The 25,953-nt window shown below is 39.2% G+C and overlaps 2 protein-coding genes across 2 annotated transcripts in view; one reads left to right on the top strand and one right to left on the bottom strand.

Moving 5' to 3' along the window:
* Positions 1–279: 279 nt before the first annotated feature.
* LOC139708323 (SOSS complex subunit C-like) lies at positions 280–5,844 on the bottom strand. The gene is made up of 5 exons (XM_071620290.1): positions 5,706–5,844; positions 3,835–3,922; positions 2,715–2,751; positions 2,086–2,139; positions 280–381 (listed from the first exon to the last, which is right to left on the bottom strand). Exons 1-5 carry the CDS (start codon positions 5,734–5,736, stop codon positions 280–282), a joined length of 312 nt encoding a protein of 103 aa, XP_071476391.1. The 5' UTR covers positions 5,737–5,844.
* A 206-nt stretch (positions 5,845–6,050) lies between these two features.
* LOC139745382 (sorting nexin-7-like) overlaps positions 6,051–25,953 on the top strand; it is a 37,143-nt gene continuing 17,240 nt past the window's right edge. The window contains exons 1-2 of the mRNA XM_071655779.1: positions 6,051–6,178; positions 24,997–25,167. Coding sequence (XP_071511880.1) covers positions 6,059–6,178; positions 24,997–25,167 — 291 coding nt within the window. The 5' untranslated portion in view covers positions 6,051–6,058. The remainder of the gene's footprint in view (positions 6,179–24,996; positions 25,168–25,953) is intronic.

Genomic DNA, 25,953 nt, shown 5'->3' on the forward strand with positions numbered 1-25,953 from the left:
TTTACAAATAGATATGAAATGAGGAAGGCAACATAGAGGGGGCCATCACTTCACCCATGCCCTGATCTTCTGTAGAGGGGGCTATCACTTCACTGATCTTGTGTAGAGGATGCTGCGATGGAGATGATTGGGATTTCCCTCAGCCTCCTGAGCACTATAGTTACTTTTCAACTCTTTTCCTCTCTCGGCCAGTTGCCACAGAAAGTTTGATAAGTGGACAAAGATGAAAGATGGCAGTCTTCAACGCATCAGTTGACATTGCGATGCTCCGTGATGGCGCTATTCTGGAGGGGCCGGCAGTCGGGGGATCACGGGGAGAATCAGGTTGCCAAACGAAGAGTCTTGGGTGATGAAGTATGCAGAGGAGTTTTCGTGTGCATGCTGTAGGAGAAGAGAAAGAGAAAAAACCAAGAAATATCACGAACTTTCTTCTTAACAAGGACATCACATTTATGTAAGCCTGATAGTGTTCTTTATGTGATCAGCACTGATTAATCTGGCTTACAGCATCACCATTATTACAAATTCATCACACAGTCCATTAACAGACACTGATGCTTAGCACAAATCTATTGATCCTTTGGATAAATAGCTGAGAGTTATGAATAATTAATGTTTGTTTGAAGCTGAAGATGCATTATATACAAAATTCTCACCCTCTCTCTACAAAAAGACAAAATATGAATACTTACAATTTACTTTCTTGTACTTTTTAAAGTACAGTTGAACCTCTCTTATCCGGCCTCCCTTTATCCGGATCTCTCTATTATACGGACGCAATCTCGCCATGATTTTTTTTTTAATAATTACCTGAGGAAAGGGGGATTCCCAACTCCTTGAGAACTCCTACACAAACACACATGAATTCCATATTACTTCCAACATGATTAACATACATTACATCAAATTTCCTTCCAAATTGCTTACCTTCAGACATTTTAACATCCCCAAACATCCCTAAATGTAACAATGAAAAGGTTGCAGTATACACATTACTACATGTGGTACTACAATGGGCTACATCAGTACATGTGTATGTGTATGTACATGTATAAAGCATTGAGTCTCCCGTATCCGGCCAAATCCCTTATCCGGATGAGCCGCGGTCCCGACTTGTCTGGATACGAGAGGTTCAACTGTATGTGCTGCCTTGAAACATATAAGGCCATTAATGACTGTATGGATTTCTGTCACACCCTTTCATGATATGAAAAGCTTCCAAGCATGGTTTGATATTCAAACATGACACTTTAAAGTATCTTGCAGATTTGCATTTTTGAATTGCGAGGTGTCTCTTCAAAATTTTCCAGCTCAAAAGAGGAATAAAAAAGAACGAATAGACATTTCGTTTCACACTTGATGTTAGATTTTGCATATCCCCCATGTATGATTAGACACATGTAATATTAAGACAATGGCAATTGGGTGATGTTGTCAGAATATAATTCACACCTATCCGCCAGTTCACAGTTGCAACCTGAGCATGTGCAGATACAGGTCATTGCAGACCTTCTCTCGGAATCGACACGTAACTGAGGTATTTGAAAAAACTGGATAAGTCCTGAAATGGCTGAGATATTCAAAGCCAAAGAGGTCCTAATAAAAGGAGGGACCTGCCTACCCTTTATCAGTACCACTTTGTTCTCCTTTGTTTTTGGATATCTCAGCCATTTCAAAACCAAATTTCACCAAATAAACTTTGAATTCCCTTTTAGAATTTTGTGTGCTCTTTAATATTTCATGAGTGGTTTCTAAGTATCTTGCAAAAAGTTAATATCTGAATCCCTAAACTCAACCAAAACTATACCATCCCCATTAACTTTTTATTACGATTCTATATGTCATTGCTCATTTCATGTCGTAGGTTTAGATATCTCTTTTATTTTGGTCCTATTTTGTTCATTTGCATTGATAGGAGATTTTTTGTTTGCTGAGTCATATTATGCACAATATATGAGGGACATCTCCATAACAAGCATAAACTTAAACCCATGACAGACTGACAAAATGCAAGACATCCCAAATGTGCCAGTACTATCAGAATGGTCTAGAAAGTCATTATACTACCCATATTTTGGTTTTTACCTGCAGAGCCTGTTGTTGCTTCAACGCAGAAGAGTGGGCCTCCTCTCTAGTCATCTATGCGTATGAGAAATGGGGTGTATAAAGTAGAAAAGGATTGACACAATATGAAATTTAAAGATGAATGACAAATGAAGAGTTCTTACTTTGAGTAGAAGCTGGATACAAATATTTCAGATCAAACATACATGTACACCTGTCAATGATTGATGAGAGAGGGAAGACGTAAAGTCAAGATAGACAAATTTTATATACAAAGTATATAGGGCTCGACATTAGTGGTGGCCCGGTTGCCCGGGCCCACTAAAGATTTGCATTGGGCCATCAAATTTATCTTTTGATGGCCCGATTGGGCAACCAAGGTTGAAAGTAGGTTGTTACTTTTGCTTTTATTTCTGGCCACTACATATCTTTTTCAGACCATCAAAATTTCAGATTGAAAGCTTTTAGTGGCTCAAACGGGCCACATGACAAAAAAGTTAGCGTCAAGTCCTGATGTGTATATAAATACATAAACAAATAAATATATAAATATATGAATATATAAATATACAATTTTGTATGTAAGTAAACAGTGCATATTAAACCTCTCTTTTACATGCAGTTGTCTTGAATACAAGATTAATACTCACCCTCATGGTGCTATCCTTCATAGGAAGAGATGATGAGCTATTCAGAAAGGTAAAAGAAAAAAAAGGCTTTGAGTGAAAGTGAGTTGATAATCAGTCATGTGCAGCAAAAATTAAATCTCAAGTACAAACAATGAGACAAACCACAAAATCAATTTCAGAAATCTGCAATGTAAGAATGAATACATCACTGCATTTCTAATGGCTGATGCTTTTTTTTAAATACATGGAGAGACAAGATAATACAGTACACATTTACTTGGGAGGACATATCAGATGTTGGCAATGAAAGCTGTACAAGTACAACACTTAAATGTAATAAAGACCTACATTACTAATATTTGATTATAACAGCCAATTCAAACAGATTTAAATCTAAATGATACCATAGGATTTGCCAAAGCATTTGCAATACATATTCATGCTGACTGGATAAAAACACCTCTGGATTCTTTTATTCATTTATTCATTTATTCATTCAGGCTGTGTATCTGTGGATGAATAGTAAATTTGGTATCAATAATATGTCCTCATGAGAGTAATATACAGATCATATTTATCTTAAACTATCTGAAAGGCATGACTAGTTTTTGCATAATTTCTCATCATTTAGCATTCATCCATTTCTGTCCAAAACTAACAGGGTGGCTGGATTTACATCTCTACTCTAACGGTACCAGCTCTCATACCTCCTTGCCATCTCACCAGCTTTAGGGCCTCATCCTTCCTCAAGCCAACTTTTCCAAGCTCCTCCTCCACCTTGTCTCTCCCACATTTTCTTTGATCATCCTCGCTTTTGCAGCTCATTCACTTTAAAATTAAATTCACTTTAACCCGTTCCATACTGAATTCTGAAATCTCCATAGACTTAATACACAAGCCACCAGGTTTTTTTAAAATCCTAACATTGTTGCATAACTTTTAAGAGTTATAAGAATAATAAAACCAGGCATTGTTTGGCACCAAAACATTTACATGAAATTTGAGTACAAATTGAAAGACAACACATAATAGAATATGAAATTAGGCCCCACCCCCACCCCCCACCCCCTCATAAAAAAAAATGCCAACTAGATAGATTTGCAACAACTACTTCACTCGCTGTCATTATTGTACTGCCCACCTTCCTGGTCCAGTCGACTGCATTCTCATTCTCTTTTTCTTCTCCTGCAGGTCTTCTAAAATGGCCATCCTGTTGTGGTTCTGCTGCACTGTATATTAGAGACAAACAAACAAACAAATGCTATTAAGTTACAACAAACTTTTTTTTTTCTACAGTGGTCATTGTTCCTTGTTTATATCACTACTTTGGCTTCACCTTAAAAGCTTTAAGTAGAAGATAACCAACAAATGAATCTTACATACATTAAAAATGAATCTATAGTACATCAAACGCACACTGAATTTGCTTTTCTTTTTTACCACTGAGAAAAACTGCAGCATCTTGTGGAGGAACCGTCATGAAGATGCGCAATATCATGCTACTCCAATAAATGTGGCAAGTTCCTAAAAGGATGAGGCTCTAGAAGTTTTCCAACTGATACAAACATGGATTCAACAACTTCAGCAAGAAAACTACACTTAAATTTAGATTTAAGTCTTTAGAACTGCCCAAATTTTTGCCAATCCCTGTCATGTTCCCTGTTCATTTCAGTTTGCATCAATTTGAAGCATGATTACTATCCCATCATATTGACCACATGTAGAACATCTAGCATGATTTGTGTTTTCAAGTTTTCTGATACTACCCGTACTTGCCTGAGGCTGCAGGTACAGGTCATAACTAGTTAATGACCTCCAAAACAGAACAAAACCATAGCACAGATTACATTTTTAGCATGATGAAGCAACAATCATTGCACAAGAAATCTAATGTCATTTGAGTCTAGACAGTCTAAAGACACTCCAGGAACCCTCCCGCCGAAAGCCAATTTTCGCAAATTCTCCCATTCTCCCGCTTGAAACTATCTTTCTCCCATCCAAACACCTTTCAAAACATGGAATTAGATTTTCATATCCCTATATCCAAGGGGATCCCAATTAGGTCGAGCAAAATAAGAACCTCTTTTTTGGACGAGCGTCAACGCTGCGATTGAAGAGCAAGCTAGGTGCTCTACCTACTGCCCCCCCCCCCACCTACGTACACATACATAGATCATAAAACGCATGCACAGAGTGTACACACGGGATCGATATGGTGCTTCCGTGCACTTTTATAATCTTTGGTGCGTACGTGGCATGTAGTGTGCGCATCGCGCACATCAAGTTGGAGTCTCCCGTTTGCTAGGTGTTTCAGACGGGAGAATCTCCTGATTTGAAGGTGCTTGGGGTCGGAGTCTCTGAGTCTACAACTTCAGGTAAAGTGAATGCATTGACAAAGCTTGCACATGTCATTGAGGCCAGCATGCATGAGGCTGGCCTTCTTTGTAAATAAAATGCAAGGTTATAAAACAAAGAAACAATACCAAAACAAGGAACATTATTTTATGTTAGATTATACATGTATCTCAAATAACTTCCAATTAAGAAAATGAAGAGCAAGTCAAAATTTCATTGTCTTACATAATCTGAGATTCTCATAAAGAATATATCAATCCTAATGAAATTCTTCATTAGCATGATCAGCTTATTAGAGCGTATGAACATAGTCATTTGCTAATAATGTAAATTTAGATGATAAATAATAGATCTAAACTACTAGAGGTCTAGTTGGTAGACTAGTTAGTGTCTGTATATTGTATATTACAATGCTTTATGTTAACTCTGATGTATGCTTGACTTTTGGATCTAAATAAATTGAACTGAATTGAAATAAGAATTGCACCAAACTTAAAATTACTATGATCATGTATCATTCTCTGAAAGGATCACTCTCTCAATTGTCTATTGACATACACACTAACACAAAACTGAGCATATGGGACTGCCCATCTACGTCATATAATGTGGAACAACTAAATACCGGTAAATTACACGCAACAAAGGAAATTCTACCTTGCGTAGAGCTTGAACCTGGAGCAGACATGATTATGTTATGAATTTGTACGGAAAATTATTAATGCAAGCTCCTTTTCAGAACGAAAAAACATAGCACAAGGTCAAAATGGAGTTCCAGTAGGTGTGAACAAAGCAGACGACAACGTTATTATTTATCTGTTATGAATTTAGAGATATAACTCATCAACGATGAAATAAAAAACATAAAATATCCTAAATTTAATTTTTGATGTCAATAAAATATTATTATCTTCCTTAAACATGTTCATGAAGGATAAGATTTAATATTTGTTTCTAAGATCTGCAATTTATGGAGTTTCATCTATGATTGGTCACGTCAACTTTCCAACATGGCAGAAAATTCAGAAACACCCACCATCAACAATGTCGACCAGAATAGCGACAAACCAGAGGATGATGTCCATCCTTTAGCGGCTGCGATGGATGACGAAGAAGAAGAAATCATATCGGTAAGATAGGTGTTAAAATACTGCATATTCCAAGAGATATGTCATGTACGCGTCACATTTTCCATGTCAAGTTTTATTATGTTTTGATCGATCTGTCGATTGTGGCAGTAACGTTACTGTATTCTGTAAAATTTACTGTTTCGTTCGTTCGCGTTCGTGAGCTGATCAGTGCAGTGACAGTGCAGTGCCAGTGGGCATCATGAAGATCAGTGTAACGTTTATAGGCCTAATTTACTATATAAATCATGACAATAAAAGAAATTACATTAATTTAGATTATGGTGTAACACTAGCCGTAGGCTGTAGTTTTAGAAGATTACAAAATAGGAGTTAATGTTACACAGTAGGATGCAATGTGATGGACATTTAATACAGACACAGTTTTGCCATAAATTATTTGTTGACACCGATGCATCAATGTAGGATGGGGGGTTGGGTGTCCGGATACTTAGACTCTCGCGTACTGACTTACTTATTTTACTTTGAATACGCATTCACGCACAGCTCCTCACTTACAAACAACTGTTTATGTAGGCGCGTCATTGTCAAACCAGACGCACTTTACATTACGCGTCTCAATGACTGGGACTCATCGGGTATCCGTATAATAGTTTACCCTTGCCTTGTCTGCTTGTTGGCTACTTACTTGTCCATCTAACTTGTTTATAATGTTACATATTGTTAGGCCTACCACTGCACTGCCGGCTACCGTACCAGTAGATGTGCAGTCCTTGAGAAATAAATTTTATTTGTGTGTGCTTGTGTCTGCCTCTTTATGTCTTTCGTGTGTGCTGTGTGTGTGTCTAACGTCATTCAATTTGCCATACATAATAATTTGTACATTAGTTTTTTACAATAGCTCCAAGTTCCTGTTAGAATAAGCCATTCAAAATCCAGTTACCTGCCAGAATCTGACTCTTTGTCTCTGTTGGCGTTGTCACAACACACACAATTAACAAATCAAATTACTTCACACACTGAACTAGCAATAGTAGTGTAGCGGTTTCCAATATTTCTGTATCTTTACTGTCTGGCTGCCGTCAATTATGCTGTCTGACAACTCATCATTCTGGCAACAGCCACGCGAACTTTCTTTGTGCGCCGGCACGAGACAGGTGCGCACTACATTCTCCGCCTTTGTCATCGTGCCGAGGTACGCGTATTTCACATTCCAACAGTAGTCGGATTTTCATTCACCTCTACTGGTGCCCTGGTGCTTTCTACAGCCCATACACTACTGTCATACGGTCGGCTACCATTCCTGCTGGTGGTACCTTACTTCAGCCCTGTCGTCCTGTTTGCCATTCGGTGAGTTGTTAGGTATTACATTATAGGCCCGTACCGGTAATACCTACATTGGTGACCCCGACGTGATCGTATAGGGCCAACTTCACGTCTCATTCTACATTCTCACCCTTCACTTCGACGAATACAATGGCTACCACCAGCCCCCCGGCGGACGTCATAGCGAACCTCACGGCGCAGGTCCTGCTGCTAACAGAGCAGCTGTTCATACTGGTAGCACGCATGGACGAACGACGGTCTCAGCGAACGTCACGCCGTTCGCAACGGAAATACCGTCCTCGTCCTCGTCAGCGGTCCAGAGGCGGCAACCGCGGCCATGGAGGTGGGCCGCGCAGCGCGCCGCGGAAGCGAACCCCTTCCCAAATCCGACACGCTGGCAGTGAGTGCTACTTCCATTGGAAGTTTGGCGACGCCGCCCGGCAGTGCTGCTCACCCTGCTCGCGGCGAAAAAGTCCAATCACTTCCAACACGCCAGGGAAACAGCCCAGCCCCAGTCAGAGATTAGCGGCGACGAGCCCCTCTGGCAGCGACACAACTGGTCGCCGATCTCCCACTTCGGATCGACATCACCGGGCTGTCGAACACGATACACACCCCTCGACCGTCACCGCAGCCGAAGTCAGCGCCCGCCCTCCTTCACCCCCCAACAAGACGAAGCCCCCGCCTACACTTCATTTACAGGCGGAGATGAAGCCCCCCGTCACCATTCTCGGAGAGCGCTCGTTCACACCCGACTTTGGCCCGCGTCGCAATCTTCGACGCAAACGCAAACGGAACACCACATCCCACGCTCCCGCTCGTCCACACAACTCCACGCGTGATCCCAAGCATCCCACTCTGGAGGTCAACGCCAGGAGGGAGACAGCCACGAGCGCTCCGCCCACCACACCGCGGCAGCAGCCTACGCCTGTCCCTGCCAGGAGCCCGGCGAGCACACCGAGCGTCCAGCTCACCACACCGCGGCAGCAGCCTATGCTTGCCCCTGCCAGGACTCCGGCGGATACACTGAGCGTCCCGCTCACCACACCACCGCAGCAGACGACACTGCGGCAGCCTACACCACTGCAGCAGCCAACATGTGCACAACCGCAGCACGAGCTGCCAACACGAACGGCACGCACTGGCGGTAAGCACGTACACTGGCCAGCCCATTACGTTCAATACAGATACTTCAACACGTGAAATTTTCAACCCCTACTTCCTTCACATTTCTTACAATCGATCGCTCATTTCTAGTCTTCGTCTTCAATGACTCCTCCACTAGCGATCTGGAAGGGGGCTAAATGTAGCGGTTTCCAATATTTCTGTATCTTTACTGTCTGGCTGCCGTCAATTATGCTGTCTGACAACTCATCATTCTGGCAACAGCCACGCGAACTTTCTTTGTGCGCCGGCACGAGACAGGTGCGCACTACATTCTCCGCCTTTGTCATCGTGCCGAGGTACGCGTATTTCACATTCCAACAGTAGTCGGATTTTCATTCACCTCTACTGGTGCCCTGGTGCTTTCTACAGCCCATACACTACTGTCATACGGTCGGCTACCATTCCTGCTGGTGGTACCTTACTTCAGCCCTGTCGTCCTGTTTGCCATTCGGTGAGTTGTTAGGTATTACATTATAGGCCCGTACCGGTAATACCTACATTGGTGACCCCGACGTGATCGTATAGGGCCAACTTCACGTCTCATTCTACATTCTCACCCTTCACTTCGACGAATACAATGGCTACCACCAGCCCCCCGGCGGACGTCATAGCGAACCTCACGGCGCAGGTCCTGCTGCTAACAGAGCAGCTGTTCATACTGGTAGCACGCATGGACGAACGACGGTCTCAGCGAACGTCACGCCGTTCGCAACGGAAATACCGTCCTCGTCCTCGTCAGCGGTCCAGAGGCGGCAACCGCGGCCATGGAGGTGGGCCGCGCAGCGCGCCGCGGAAGCGAACCCCTTCCCAAATCCGACACGCTGGCAGTGAGTGCTACTTCCATTGGAAGTTTGGCGACGTGCTGCTCACCCTGCTCGCGGCGAAAAAGTCCAATCACTTCCAACACGCCAGGGAAACAGCCCAGCCCCAGTCAGAGATTAGCGGCGACGAGCCCCTCTGGCAGCGACACAACTGGTCGCCGATCTCCCACTTCGGATCGACATCACCGGGCTGTCGAACACGATACACACCCCTCGACCGTCACCGCAGCCGAAGTCAGCGCCCGCCCTCCTTCACCCCCCAACAAGACGAAGCCCCCGCCTACACTTCATTTACAGGCGGAGATGAAGCCCCCCGTCACCATTCTCGGAGAGCGCTCGTTCACACCCGACTTTGGCCCGCGTCGCAATCTTCGACGCAAACGCAAACGGAACACCACATCCCACGCTCCCGCTCGTCCACACAACTCCACGCGTGATCCCAAGCATCCCACTCTGGAGGTCAACGCCAGGAGGGAGACAGCCACGAGCGCTCCGCCCACCACACCGCGGCAGCAGCCTACGCCTGTCCCTGCCAGGAGCCCGGCGAGCACACCGAGCGTCCAGCTCACCACACCGCGGCAGCAGCCTATGCTTGCCCCTGCCAGGACTCCGGCGGATACACTGAGCGTCCCGCTCACCACACCACCGCAGCAGACGACACTGCGGCAGCCTACACCACTGCAGCAGCCAACACGTGCACAACCGCAGCACGAGCTGCCAACACGAACGGCACGCACTGGCGGTAAGCACGTACACTGGCCAGCCCATTACGTTCAATACAGATACTTCAACACGTGAAATTTTCAACCCCTACTTCCTTCACATTTCTTACAATCGATCGCTCATTTCTAGTCTTCGTCTTCAATGACTCCTCCACTAGCGATCTGGAAGGGGGCTAAATGTAGCGGTTTCCAATATTTCTGTATCTTTACTGTCTGGCTGCCGTCAATTATGCTGTCTGACAACTCAGCATTCTGGCAACAGCCACGCGAACTTTCTTTGTGCGCCGGCACGAGACAGGTGCGCACTACATTCTCCGCCTTTGTCATCGTGCCGAGGTACGCGTATTTCACATTCCAACAGTAGTCGGATTTTCATTCACCTCTACTGGTGCCCTGGTGCTTTCTACAGCCCATACACTACTGTCATACGGTCGGCTACCATTCCTGCTGGTGGTACCTTACTTCAGCCCTGTCGTCCTGTTTGCCATTCGGTGAGTTGTTAGGTATTACATTATAGGCTCGTACCGGTAATACCTACAGTAGCATCGTCATTCGCAACAGGAAAATCCCTTAGTCACCGCCAAAAATCCATCAAAGATCCCAAATTTCACCATCAAATTTGCAAAATCAGCGCCTTGTTATCAAAACGAAGGGGGGGGGGGGGCTAGGGGGCTTTTAAATCTAATGTTAAGATTATAAGAATCAGGGTCGCCGTAAAAACACTAAAAATTATTTTTGAATATATGGTGTTTGGTTTTTTTTTGGCAAGTTTTTCGCTTTAACCCGTTTAGGACAGTTTGATTTTGCTACAACACGCATTTCCCATAGACACCTGCCTGAGTATACTCGGGACTCATCCTCAACGGGTTAATATCGCAAGCAAAAATGCAATTTAAGAAAAACAAAACCTCCATACTTGCTGATGCAATGACTAACTACAGGGGTTGTATGCAGACTTGTTGTGCCAACTTGATGTAATTTGACCACCAACTGATAGGGTGCCACAACGTCTCTAGTGAACAACCTTGCGCCAACAAGATATGATGAGGCACAACTTCAGCAGCCCTTGTATGCGTTTTCCAAACATTGAACGTGCATAGCGCCTGCTTGCGTTCAGTCTGTGGGCGGTCTCATTCTGGTCCAGTATCTTAGTGATATATTTTTGGATTTTCTGAAATTCTTTGATGTATAATAACAAAGTCAGCATTGCGGTAAAAGTTAAGTAGTGTAATATGCTTAACATGCATTGTAGAATAATCAGCCCTGTTTGTGACGGGGTGCCTATTTGTGGCAAGGGCAGTTTCATTCATCAATAGAACAGCTACTAAATGAACATCATGGTATGTGCTAGTCCCACTTTAGAATACAAGCAGGAGTTACTCGCAAGTGTTATGGGAAGTGACACCTGATTGGACCTTTTCATCAATTAATGAAACAGTCCCTGCTGCAAATAGGCACCCTGTTGCAAACAGGGTTAATTACTCTATAGATAGTATTAATTCATAGATTAAAAAAAAATTTTTTTTAATGAGTTATTTTAGTAGAATAGATATTGCAGAAAAGCGTAAGTGGTCAGATTCTGGACAGCTTACTTTACATAAAGATACATATCACAATAGTAGATTGCTAGCAAATAGACTAGTTCTAGGGGTCTAGTAGTAGTAACATCCGTTTCAGATTGTTGCAATTGTGAATTACAGTTTATAGATGATCTCAAAGAGCAAGTTGTTTTGAACAATGAAATGATAGTTGATGTTAATATCAGAACTTCTGGATTTGATATCCGATTTGGTTCAAATTTTTGTGAGTCATTGGAATGAGCCATTAAGTGTTACATGTGTTTTTGGTGGAATTTGGGTTTGCAGAATTTAAGATAATGACATGGATACAAAGTACATTAGCCCCAAAGGTAGCGTTGACCGTGGGGTGATACATTCCTCTTGTTATTTGTGGGTTTGTGCTGAGTTAGTGCTATGGACTCATGGTCATCCAACATATGGGATAAGGTCAATGATCAATGATGCCATGTTTCAGCATTGTGGAATGTTGGTAATCTGATGAGTTTGCATCATGCAGGATATGGATGGGGTTTGAGATCCTTTATCATTCTGCAAGTTGAGGACTGCCATTCATTTGTAGTGACACTAATTATGTAGTGTATTATTGCAGATAAATGTGGCTGCCCTACTTTGTGCGGCTGGGATCTTGTTGGTATTTCATTGCATGAAGGGTTCCCATTCAGAGTACAGTACCAGAGACTCCAACTCTCCCGTTTTCGACGGGAGATCTCCCGCCGAAAGCCCATATTTGCACAATCTCCCGTTCTCCCGTTTGAGATTTGATTTCTCCCGCCCTGGCTCTGTGTCTCCCGGTGGAAAGGATTTCTTACTTATTTCTATCGTATGTTGAAAAAATAAGCCTTAGATAGCACCAGAGAACATGTAGAATCCTAGGAACTTCGCGCTTCGCACACATCAACTTGGAGTCTCCCGTTTGCTAGGGGTTTCGGGCGGGAGAATCTCCAGATCAGAAGGTGCTTGGGGTTGGAGTCTCTGCAGTACTTTGGTACTCTAAAGTGAGAGCATACATGGCTCTTGTGTGCTTGGAGTTTAGGTTTCTTAGTGTGTTGCACAGCTTTTATGTTGGAAGTACAATATAGGAAACTGATTATGCTACTTACCGGTACTTTGGATGTAGATATAGCTATGTGTCTATTCCATTATACCATTTCAGGTTATCTGATAAAGTAACTCTAAAGTATTCATGATTGGATACTGACTCAAGTTGATGGCCAGGGAGAGGTTACAGGTGTGATGGATTAGGCGAGACTACCTTGTGAACCACATGAGATTACATTAATCGGGCATTCATTTCATTTGCCATTTCTCCTACCACTTGTCAAGGATGCACAGATCTTTTTAAAGTGCTGCTCAGTCCTCATAGGTCTTGATGAGACAATCGAGAGCAAAAGTGGTAGACCTTGTTGTATCAGGGAGGTTTTTAATGTTAGAAATAGCAATGGGCCAAAGACCATGCCTTGGGGCTGTCCTGATGAAACCCGAACAGGTTTAGAAAATGACCATTAAAAAAAAAGAGTGAAATTGAAAATAAGCTTAATGATACTTCCAAATATGAGTTACACATATGTCATGTACTGTAGCTGTAGACATGCAGACCAGTGATTTCCTTCAGGTTTAGCAGTATCCAGTAGTTCTTCAAAGTCTATGCGGCCATCATGAATACTGAGATTAAGCATTTCATGAAATTGGAATATCCAGATTGGAAAGGAAAAGGATGATTCCTGCAATAAAAGTGTATTGTTTGTTAGGTCATTGTATGCCCTTGATTAGTATTCAGAATTCATTTTTGTGATCATATCAATAAGCAGGTGACTATTTAGCAGCTACTTATTGAAATTATATTACTGCTCGAGATCTGTTTAGGAGGATCAACATTTTTGTGGTTACCTGATAGCATTTGTTCATTTTTATTTTATTTTATTTTTTATTTTATTTTATTTTATTATTATTATTATTTTTTTTTTTTTTGGGGGGGGGGGAGGGTTGCAGTACAATACAAGGTTACTGGTGATATTAGTATTCTTGTGGCTATCTGTAGCTTTCAAGCTAGAGAAAGATAAGGGGGAAAGAAGCAGAATTACAGCTGATGTGAAATGGTTATACATTGGTTCTAGGAAAATAAATTACAGGATATCAAATATTTGATACACTACAAATTGTATGTCATCAGGGCACAAAGGGTCAACAAATCATGGGGAGGCTAGTGCCATTACAAATGAATTTACTGTGGAGACTAAATGTGATCATAATGTGTCAGGCCCTGGTACAATCAATTCTAACTGATTAGAATTGGTTGTACAAAAGTTGTAATTATGAGCACTGTCCATAGAATGATAAATTGAATGATCAATAGAATGTCAACATTTCAGATGAACCACTAATTTCAGGGGCTGATTAGAAAATGCTTTCATCTTCCATTTTTGACTGTCATAGTCCACTGAACACTCATTACAGCTCTAAATAATCTTTTTATTTCTTATACATGAATTCTTATACAACGTGTTCCTACAATTGTACATGATTTTCATCATTTGTACAATAGAGCACAAACAACATGATATTATGAATGTGACAATGCGACACTCTGTAGTTAGAAGGGTGCTACATAATTTTTTTTTTTCCAAAGTGAAACCACTTGCCTGTTTGGGCAAGCAGATTTTAAAATTGCTGCAGAACACCTGCCCAGACATAAATTTTACTTGCCCATAAAGGAAGTCCTAAGATGAAAAAAGGATATAGAAAATCACTTGTAATTCAAGGGCTTGGTAAAACACAATAATTTGAATAAACAGGACATGTTGGTTCGCATGCTTGAATACACTGGAGGAGCAAACTTGTTTCGATCGAGTGCTGGTGCATTGCATTGGGACTTCTTCTCATACTGCCGGTGTTGAAAAGTTGCTGAAATGAAATTAAAGTTCATTTATTGCATTAACAGTGATTATCTTTGCATTTCTGTATGGTTGACTTCATGGGTTTGAAGGGGGGAAAAGTGAAAAAATAAAGATGGCATTAGAACTTTTTGTTTGCCAAATTTGGGCAAGTTTTTTTTTTTCTTATATCTACCAACTTACAAAATAAAATACTTAATAAAGTATGCATCAAATCATACTATTTCATAGTAAAAACACACATACACACACAAAGAAAATTGCTTTTAGTTTCAACATGGCAGGCTGGACATCCCCCCCCCCCCCATTTTCAAATTGGCTATGTTAAAAAATGGATAGAGTACCTTGGTAGTCTGAACTTTGTAACAGTGATTAGATAGGTACGTTGTAAATGCTTCACCAGAGTGTCTCTCTGACCATAAAAATTTAGATATTTGATGACACTGCTCTCTAGGAAGTTTAGTGTAGCTGGACTTTAAGAGTTTTGTAAGATTTATAGTCTCTGAGTGAAATTCATACATCTGTTGCGATAACTGCATAATTCAGAATACTCTTTTTTGGCTTTCTTGAGATTGCAACCATGTGGTAAATATGGAGTAAAGCTTATCACTGTTGATTTCACTTTTTTATATATTTTACAATGAAGAATGTGATCAAAATATGGCTTGATTGCGTGTAGATTGAAAGGACCTCTTATCAACAGGAAATGTATATTGTGTCCTTCAGAATATTTTTTTGTTCTTTCTTAAAACCTCCAGCACTGGCTTGTTTTCGTGTTTGCATGTCAGTTTCTCATAGACGAGGTTATTAACAATGATATTACCTTGATTGGTTTTAGGGCCATCTAATGACATGATCAAAGGTTTATTACAGTAGATTGATTTATTTTCAGATCTGGCAGACAATAAATGCGAACATAAAAGACCAGAAAAGAATAAATCTCCATTAAGACCCCTGTATTTGAAGATGGATGTATAGTAGGCCAGCCAAGACGATTTTTTTTACTTTGGACGGCAAAATTTGTTAATGCTAAGTTTTCCAGCTGAAAGTCTTGCAAAAATACTCAAGTTTAGCGTACGGCCGGATGTCAAGCGTGTTTTTGCAGAAAAATGCCTTTTTTAGCACAAAATTTGAAAGAATGTAAAAAATCACGATTTTTATTTTTTTACCGAAATAAGTAATGGTTGATAAGTACCTTTCAAACTAGAAATGTGTTATCTTCCATTTCAAGTTTAGAACCTGACTAATATGCATTTGAATGTCGAATTTTTACACGCACATATATGGCGCAATGAAACATAAAAACTTGATTTACTCAAAATTGTACTTTGTAAAATCTACCAATATTTCAAAGTTTTTTTAAACTACCTAAATCAATCTATTCAAAAGTTTTTATTTTTCCGAAATATAACATATATTCTGATATCTTATGCAGCAAAGAAATTACAAGATAAGGCGAAAGATAACTCGTTTTATGTTATCCTAAATGGGACGATGTATTTTTACCGGACGCGCATTTTGAACGAAAAATCGAATGTATAGCGTAAGCCCATTGTACATGGTATAGTGCGTGTAGGTATTTATCATACATAATTGGCGAAGTCAATGGACAGGTTGGATAGCTGACTGCAAAACCCTTTGTGGCACCCTGATATGACTGAAATGTGTTTCTTCCCCCCCCCCCCCAAAAAAAAAAAGAAAAAAAAAATCAGTAGTGTTGTTACCATGGCAACTGATCATCATTACGTCACTCCCTGAAAATTTCAAATATTCATAATTGTAAAACGTACGAAAGTGTCGAAACATTTTGTGTGTGTGTGTAAAATGTATCAATCTAACTAATCTATGTTTAACAATGAAACCTAAGAGTTATATATAAATTGTTTACTATGTTCGGAAATGGTTGTCATGGAAACCGTGATAACAAATCACGTGTTACTGGGAAAAATTACGATACCAAATCTCCCATCCTGCATACTCACCCCTTCCCCCGAGAATGCTTTGGAATTCATAATGCTATATAGTTTGCATTCTCAGGCCCTGAAACGGAGCCCTGCAAGGGAAAGGCACGAAATCACTTTTACTTTTGTAATGTTCTAAGGCGAGGTGTTTGCATTTTATTTTGATTTATTCTCCTGCAGAAGACTTATACTAAATGTTTCTTTTGTGATGGCTGATTGTTTACATGAACGTTGTTTGGAACGCACACTTAGTCGGCGACATAAAAATTTTATTATGTATCCCGGATTTGTGTGAAAAAGTAAGGCAAATATCACCCTCAAAAGAGAAAACAAGAAGCGAAAAGGAAGTAGAAGTGAAATGCGTACAATGCAATAACAGCCTCATTTTCCCTTCCCATCATTAAGTCGGTTATATCATCGAGTCTATATTGCAGATTATATTGATCCTTGGCCAAGTTCTATGTCCTTGGAGCAGACATGTAACAACTTGTTTGTTTGCAATTCGATTTTTTTTCGATATTATCACAAATTTGTGAAAAAAAAAATAATTTCAGTTATCACCAACACTCTAAATTCCCAGTCAACCAACAAAACGTACTACACAATGTGCACACGCCCGCAACCACCGTCTCAAACAGCGTTCACGAATGAAATACAGTAAACAGTAAACGAGGCAATGTCTCTTTTTTAAAGCAATGATTTGCCATTATCGTACATTTACTAGAATAGCAGCACTTGACATCTATGTTGCTGGTTACCAAAATGCTGATTAGAATACCATACACAGTAAGAACATGCTTGAATCCTGCAAAATATATATAATTATTTCTCTTCCACAGTATTTCGTTTTTTCGTTTTGAAAGGTAAAGAACCTCAGTCTCCATTTGCGGACATCTAAAAACAAACAAAAAAATCCATCTGAAAGCAATCTTCTTAAATGATTAAAAGCATTAGAAAAGAATGAGTCCTCAATGAAAATGTCTTTCATGAACAAATCTCTGTGACATACATCCAAAGAGTTTGAAAAACAATACAAATTGCGCTGACTACATTAACTGCATTGATAGCCTCAATTTTTTTTTAAAATGTGACTTATACTATAATGTGTCCAGCATCACAAACGTTACACCAGTTAGAAAAACAGAATGTTCTCTTTAAGCAATATGTCAATATCTCTATCTTTTCAACAATTTGTGGTTACATATCCTAGCTAATTATGACTGTATGCTGTTGCATTGAACTTTCGTCAATGTACAACTAAATTAGAATGGTGACTGCCAAATTTTTAAAAATCTACTTTTAGTCTGATATTATTTTTGTGTTCTGCAGACCAGTGTGATAAGATATCTGCACTGAATACTCGTCTCTCAATGAAGGGAAAAAAAAAATCACCTCTCCAAAATGCATGGGTACCGGTATTTCTCTCTAATACTTTCCCTTATTCCAAGTACCAGAATACATTGCTGGGGCCCTGAATAGCTAACATATATTACAGTATTACCAACATCATGACAATTATGGCACATGTGAAAGAAACCTGGCAAAACATACATCTTGACCAGTACATTTTCTTTTCACTACTTCTTGTACTTGGCGTTTGGATTGAAACATTTTACTTATGTTCGTTCCTTTAAGCTACATACTATTTTTTTATATCTTAAACTAGAAAAGAAAAAACATGCTCTATGCTATTTCCCTTCAGATTCACCAACTGTTACTTTGTGAAATTTTCTCTTTGTAAGCACTTCAACGTGCAGTTTTCTTTTTTTTTTCTGACTAACATGTCACATATTTTCCTCCATCTGATGAAGAAAGGCAAAGTTCACTTCCCTTTTGTTGCCCCCCCATAAAAACAAAAACAAAAGACATTCCAATCTGACAGGATCAAAATGTTGGCGTTTGGGCTTCAAAGGAAATAACAGGATCAATTTCCATGAACTACTAGTATGCGGCTTGTAACTGTGAGTCTCAAAGGCATGGTACAGTATAGTTTTGGTTGAGATGGAGATTCAGACTTTAACTTTTTGCAAGCAAATAAAAACTTATGAAATATGAAAGAGCATCAAATTCTTAGAGTAATTTGAAGTTTGTTTGATTAAAGTTCTTGGTTTTGAAACGGCCGAGAAATTTTTTTAAAAAGTGACACAGAATGATAATACATTGTAATTAGAAGTGGGTGCCACCTTTGTTAGGACCTCTTTGTTCTTGTACATCTCAGCCTTTTCATAACCAATTTTTAACAAATAAATTTGGAATTCCTCTTGGTATTGTTTACTCTTTAATATTTCATAACAGGGTTCTCATTATTTTACAAAATCTCCATCTCAGCCCCCATCTCAACCAAAAGTAGACCATCCCTCATCCCTTTAATGCTGCCATCAAAATTGGAAGTAGATCTACATCAAATCATATTGTAAATGCTCTTTGCCAAGTAGTGTTGTGCACATTTTGATATCAGGCCTTGTTTTATTTCATCACTAAGGAAAAAAAGAAAGAAAAAAAAAGATTAGAAAAGAAGCATTTAATCTGGATTAGTAGAAATTTCTAATATATACACATGTCTTTTATATATTCAACTTCTATAATAGTCCTGAAAGCACATTGTGATTATATTTGAGAAGTTTAGATGAATGCATTCCACATGTAAGTTCAGGTTCTGATGACATCCTTCATACGGAATCTGGATGCGGACCGGATAGCCTGGCAGGGTTGTTTCTGGAGAGAGACAGAGAGAGAGAGAGAGAGAGAGAAAGAATGGTGTATCTGTCTTTACTTGATGAGGAAAGTGACATGGGCATTTTAATCTTTGGTGAAGACACAGTGACATATACGCTAATAAAGACATACGGTTACTTGATTTCTTCTATATGTAGTGTTTCCTTGAAACTGTAAAGTATGTTATTTCATACAGTAGATCCTAATTGTAGCAATTTAACCGTGAGTACACGATGAAATATAAAATGTAGGAAACTTTCATGATCCAAATATCCAATTCTTTCCATTAAGCTTTTTATTCCATTCAGAAGAATTTCAAGGTAGTGCCTGCCTGATACTGCAACTGGATACATTCAACACTTTCGTGCATATAATGTCCCCGTGACCTTTCACATCAATACTCTCATAACTAATCAAAGTCACATTGCTTAGAGGTTATGGTAACTTTGCCATCCGAAGGTAAATATAATGTCATGGTAGCAATGCTCTACAGTCAACAAAAATCAGGGTTTCCCTGTAATTTACAATCAGCTGCAAAATCACAACAATAACTAAAATGCTACTTGTACAAGGCTCAGCAGGTAATCATCTCTTCTGTATAAAACCAAAGTTGAAGATGATCTGCTGAGTAAATGTTAAGTTATTGCAAGATGAGAATAGGACAGACGTGCGTGTGAATGGATGACTGCAACAACATAAAAACTCCTGCAACCATCTTTGACAGAGGCTAAAAAAAAATAATCAGTGTTAATTAATGTAAATCTTCGTTGTTGGCGTGATTGACTACATGCATATGCAGTACTGCATTCATTTAGCAAAACATGCGTTAATTTTCTGCCCAATGAACGATCGACAGTCAAAAATTTGGTCAAGATGTCAAAGGCTTGACAAAATATTCCAACATATTTGGGGTTTACATTTTACATGTATTATTGCTTACCTCCCATATTTCCTTTCGAAATAGAGTACAGGATGCACAGATTAGAAGTTGGTAGTCAGGACATCTGTCTCTTTCTTTTTTCTCTATCTCTCTTGTCCGTAGTTGGCTGTGGTTTGCAAGGTCCATTTTGTCCACTTTGTGCTAATTCTGGTCGAAAATACAATTAACAAAAACTTAAATAAGTTATCATTTTTATGAGTCAAACAGGATAATTATACTGCAACATAAACAAACACATTCATCATGAATTAGAATTAATCATCACGATCTCATGAATCCCTTAGTATGAGATTTTGGATCTTCAGGTCACTGTCAACATTAGTTTGTCTTACATGTAAAACATTAATCATGTCATTGTTATTATCATCTTTGATGCTCTAAAGCCATATCTTATTGAAAATGAATTATGTAGGATGGAAGTCATCTTGACACCTGTAATTCCTGTACACAAATATTTGATTGTATCATGCTCTCATTTGTATGTGGATTAGGATATAATTTCCTTGCATAAATCGGTTTGTATTCATGAGATGATATTCCTAATTTCAAATCGCTGACACTTACTTCTGAGCTGGAAAGGGCATTCACATCGCAGTCAAGACATCTTTCTATCTCCCCCTCACTCTAGTGGATGTGATCTCAAACTCAGCCATGTCCATTTGTTGCTGACACCTTGATAAAAATAAAGAACAATACATCACAGCATATCACCCTTACGTCATACTTAACGCAACATAATAACAATGGAAAGTTAATTGATCTGTGACTACAGACGTATTTTCATCTGTGCACACATTAAACACTTGTGCCAATTGACATGGTTGAGAAATATTTCATTACATATATCTTACTTGATTACACTTATGTTTGATTTTTATATGATCTCATCTTCAGTAGATAGAATACCATTCTTTCAAATGATCCTCTACAATAGAACATGCAATGAATTTACAAGAAAACAAGAATACACATTTGATCATAGATTTGCTCCCCTTCTTATATAAATGGAGATACACGTGTATAAGATTATTCTCCTCTCTTTGTTTGCAAAGTACTTGTACACTGCATTGTAATGCAACTGTCAAAGTGAAAACATGCTTGTTACAATTAATTCAAATGGAATAGGAATATTTGATACTCAATGTATTTAGATTTGGCATTATTTTCAACTGGGCACTGAAGTGATACATTTGATAATCAAACACTTAGTAAGTTAGTATTTAAAAGATATTTCCAATTAGACCGCTATTTAAGACATTTACCGTTTCTTACCTTCTGGTTGTTCTGCACTTTGTTGCAGGTAGAAAGAGCTCAGTCTTTACAATTAGATTTTGGCAAGTCAGGATAGGCCTATGTCTCTCTCTTTGGTGAAGTTTGAAGACAAGACTCAGTCTGTCCACTTGTTGGTACATCTAGCTGAAAACAGAAATCAACATGACTCAAATAATTTTTTTTCATCTTTCAAGCAGAGCATTATAAGCTAATAGTGAACAAAAAAATAAAATCAATTTGAAATTTGATTGTTTTGAAAAGGCATCTTGACATTGACATAATTTTCTTTGTTCCCCATGCAAATCAATTATAACTAAAAATACCTCTCTTTTATTAAGATGATTTTTTTTTTAGCTTTTTAAAAAGTTAAAAAAGAAGAAGATATTTAGGTTTCAGTGAGTCGGTATAAATGATCCATTAAAAATGTAATATTTACTTTTTTTTTCAAATGAACCTTTATTCTTTGAGACATTAACATAAGAACTTGGTACTTATGAGTAAAGACATTTTTAAATAGTTCCTCTTTGACTAGATTTATTTGTAAACTAGAAGAGTACATGTAAATGATTCACAGATTAGGAGAGGTTGGCAGTAAGGACTGAACACTTTCTCTCTCTCTCTCTCTTTCGGGCATATTCGAATGGCAAGATCACTTGGTTGTAGACTCGCTTTTATATAAAACACCTAGGCCTAAATCCTAGACTCTTTTTCTGAACCCACAGGTCTACAAATACCAGAAAGAGTGGAATCAACCTTAGACCTCTGCTCTAGAGACTAATATTAGTCTAGCTAATTCACGTTAGAGCTAATGTTAGGATCTTCTAATGTTAGATCTAACATATACTTTTTGATCAAAGTTAGCCTACATTTATAGTATAATTATTATGCATAGATTTTAGAACCTCTAGATGCCTAAACTTAGGTCTAGCTAGGCCTAGTAAGCTGGGTCTTTACAACAAAACTGCCTAGATATGAGTAGTAGGTCACTAGAAACATCTAACGTTAGGTAGAATCAGTGGCCCAGATCTTGACTAAGGTTAGACCTAGATCCTAATTCCAGACGCCAGCTATTTATGCTTCAGACCCCGACCCTAGATTTTATATTGTAGGTCTAGTATATATAGACTCTAACCGTTGGTAGATCTACATCTACATCTTCTGTATACTAGTAGTCTACATCCCCTTGCCCTGGACCTGGCTCTAGCCCTACAAATACATCTAACCAGCGCAGTAACGTTAGTAGTAGTGGGCCTGTACTGTCCAAGTTATACAGCTGCTAATGTGCTAACGTTAGGTGTTAAGTTCATTGTGATTATACTATCATAGGGCCTAGCCCGATTGAATTGTTTTGGCATAATAACAGGCGTAGCGGTACATTCTAGCACTATTCCACACTAACGTTCGTCGTTAGAGTAATACACGTACTACCCCTAGCGTTACTAGCTAGAATGTCTAACACTAACGTTAGTATTAACAGTTAGAGAGAGTGTAACCGTTAGATAGATTAGACCTAACAGTAGACGAGGATTCAGTCCAACTGCATGTGATGAGGCCATAGATTACAAACCTAGATCGAACTAACAAGACACCTAAATCTAGACGTAGACCTAATGTTTGCTAGGCCTCTTTTCGCACCGTGTCAAGACGTGCTTTACGGAATAATCGGTGTTCCACTAACAAGCACCGCCGGTACGGTCGGGTGGCGGCCCGGGGTTGGTAGGCATGCCCGCGCCCACGGGATCGGTGCGAAATACAGTAAATTAAAGACATCGGCCTAACGTAGTACTAGCGCTTGAACCTTGATATTAACCAAGTCTCAGATCAAAGTTGTATATCTAACTGTTAGATCAAAACAGATTTTTAAGTTCCGTTATGCAGTGTAATAAAGAACTATGTATTTATTTACTAAGTTACTTACATTCGAAGGAAATAGTCCCTTTTCCAGTCACCACGTTTCCAACTCAACGACCGAAACATGCAGCTATCGCGCGATGAGGTTTTACCTGTATGTCACTAGCTCGTAGGGGTAGACGTACGCACACGTATTAAGTATTCGCGCGCACACAAGCTGCGCGGGGCTACTGGAAAATGCTCGAAAATGCATTTTCTGAGTTCCTGCAAGTTCAGAGTTTTGATTAAAAGTAAAGATTTCTTCAAGAAAACTAGAAATAATATTGACATATTCAATTAAAGAAGCACTTGTAGTTTTATAAAACATTAAATTAATTTTGGAAGATCATCTAATTAGCTTGGAAAAGCAAACTTTGCAGAACGTTAATTAATCTGTGAATATTATTTCGAGAAAACAACACCCAAACATTTGAGAGCCCCATATATGGCTGTACAAAATGACTTTTTAAATTGCTAAGGAAACACATTTAAATTGCAATTTCATTAAAAGGGACAATTGAAACTCATGATCTTTCAAATGTCAATTGAATGCAAGCAAAAAATTAAAATCGTGATTTTTGACATGCTTCTGAATTTTGTGCTAAAAATGACATTTTTCGGCAAAAACGCGCGTGACATCCGGCCGTACGCTATTCTTTAGTATTTTTGCAAGACTTTCAGTATGAGAACGGAGCATTAACAAAAAATGCCGTCGAATCCTTATCTAGAGCCTTTTTTGAGGTTTGGCTGGTCTACTAGTACGTACAGTACAGCATGGTTCCAGCTGTTTGTTAGCGTTCTGTGTGTTGACATATATTTTCCCCTGATCAAACTTGTTCGTGCAGTGAGCACACTGAGAATCCTTTCCTTGATCCAAAGTCTCTTAATGAAGAGAATCAATCATCCGTCATGTCAAAGGTTACTATTCCCAGAGGAGACAACAATGTTCCTTCGAAAGTATGGCACTTCAACCATGAGAAGCACTTGTGAGAAAACTCAATCGAGACCCACCTGTGTTTGTGTTTGCTGGGACGTGCCTTGACAGTGCACACTTGACGGATGAACAATCTTTTGATTGGGGCATATCTAATTCATAACAAAGAAAAATGGTTTTGCCTACATTGACAATATGCAGTCTTCAACATTGCCAATTGTCTTTGCTGACCATACTTCTCATTAAGTAGTTCTAAATGACAGTCCCCAGCTTACTTCAATAAAAATCAGTTTCACTTCCTTTATTTCCTGTTCAAAGATTATTACTGTTTGTGCATGTTGCATGCAGATGTGGTGATGTATGCAATTGTGTGGTAAATACTTTTATATCGCCATTTCGTTCCTGTTAGATTTTCTGTCACAAGCAATTATATGTGTCACGTTATTTGCAATTATATGCAGAAATCATATCAATTTGAATCAAATTGCAGAAAATTACATCAGTGATGGCATAGTGCCTAGTATGTCACATGGAACCACTTTCGAACATATTTTGCTTTATGAGTGACCTTGACCTCGGATGATTTAAAAAAAAAATGAAACCCCCATGATGATACAAAATCATTTTGATTTGGTTTACAGACAGTCCTTGCCTCCCCTGGTGGGAACACCATCACCAAGATGAGAGCCCTGATTGGTGCGTTCAAATTCGAAGATGACCAGGACACCAAGGATCTTTTCATCAAGGTCGATGACCCCATGAAGCATGTTGGGAAAATCGAGTCGTTTGTCAGCTACCGTGTGACAACCAAGGTATGTTTAATAGACAAGTTTAAGACTAGTCCCAAATATACTTGGGCAGGCATCTATGGGAAATGCGTGTTCCAGCCATATCAGTGCATCGGTTGATCCTCAATGAGTTAAGAGGCTCTATTCGTAACAATGCTTTCAGTTTGAAAAAAAAAAAAACTAACCCAAAAACAAAATCAGCTGTATTCAGGTAGAGTCTCTGATAATTAGTAAAATGAAGCTATGAAAAAATGCATAAGGAATTTAAAGATGTGAAAAATCTGTAAGTGGCTCGATTATACAAATTGTACCAGGCTCATTATTTCCTGTGGGCAGTGGTATGAGAATGAACCATTCAGTAAATGGTAAATTTGGATAGTAATATTTCGTCATAGATCTCTTGAAAGTGAGAGAATAATTCTTAGAGCTTATTTATGTTGGAGTGTCTTTCTCATTCATTTAAATGTCACCATGCAGCTCAGTTTGCATTATCAGCACTTCCTACAATTTACCCAAGATGATGTTAAACAGTGTCCTTATATAAGAATACAAGCATTGGGGAAACAGCATATGATTTTGTTTAATAGATCATTTTCTGTACGTTGAATGTATTTCTACATTACACGAAAGCTCATTTACCTGCTTAAAAGCAGCTTCATCACTTATACAGTGCACTCCCATTATAACGAACATGGTTATGACCAAATTCATATTATGACTAATCAAAATTCAGGTACAAAAATTATCATCTATTTGTTTTTATACACTATACTGTTAGGTTATAACAAAATTTCGTTACACTTTAAAATG

The sequence above is a fragment of the Diadema antillarum genome, unplaced genomic scaffold, assembly GCF_040938485.1.
Source record: "Diadema antillarum isolate AM-2024a unplaced genomic scaffold, OU_Dant_1.0 scf00000036, whole genome shotgun sequence".
Classification (NCBI taxonomy): domain Eukaryota; kingdom Metazoa; phylum Echinodermata; class Echinoidea; order Diadematoida; family Diadematidae; genus Diadema; species Diadema antillarum.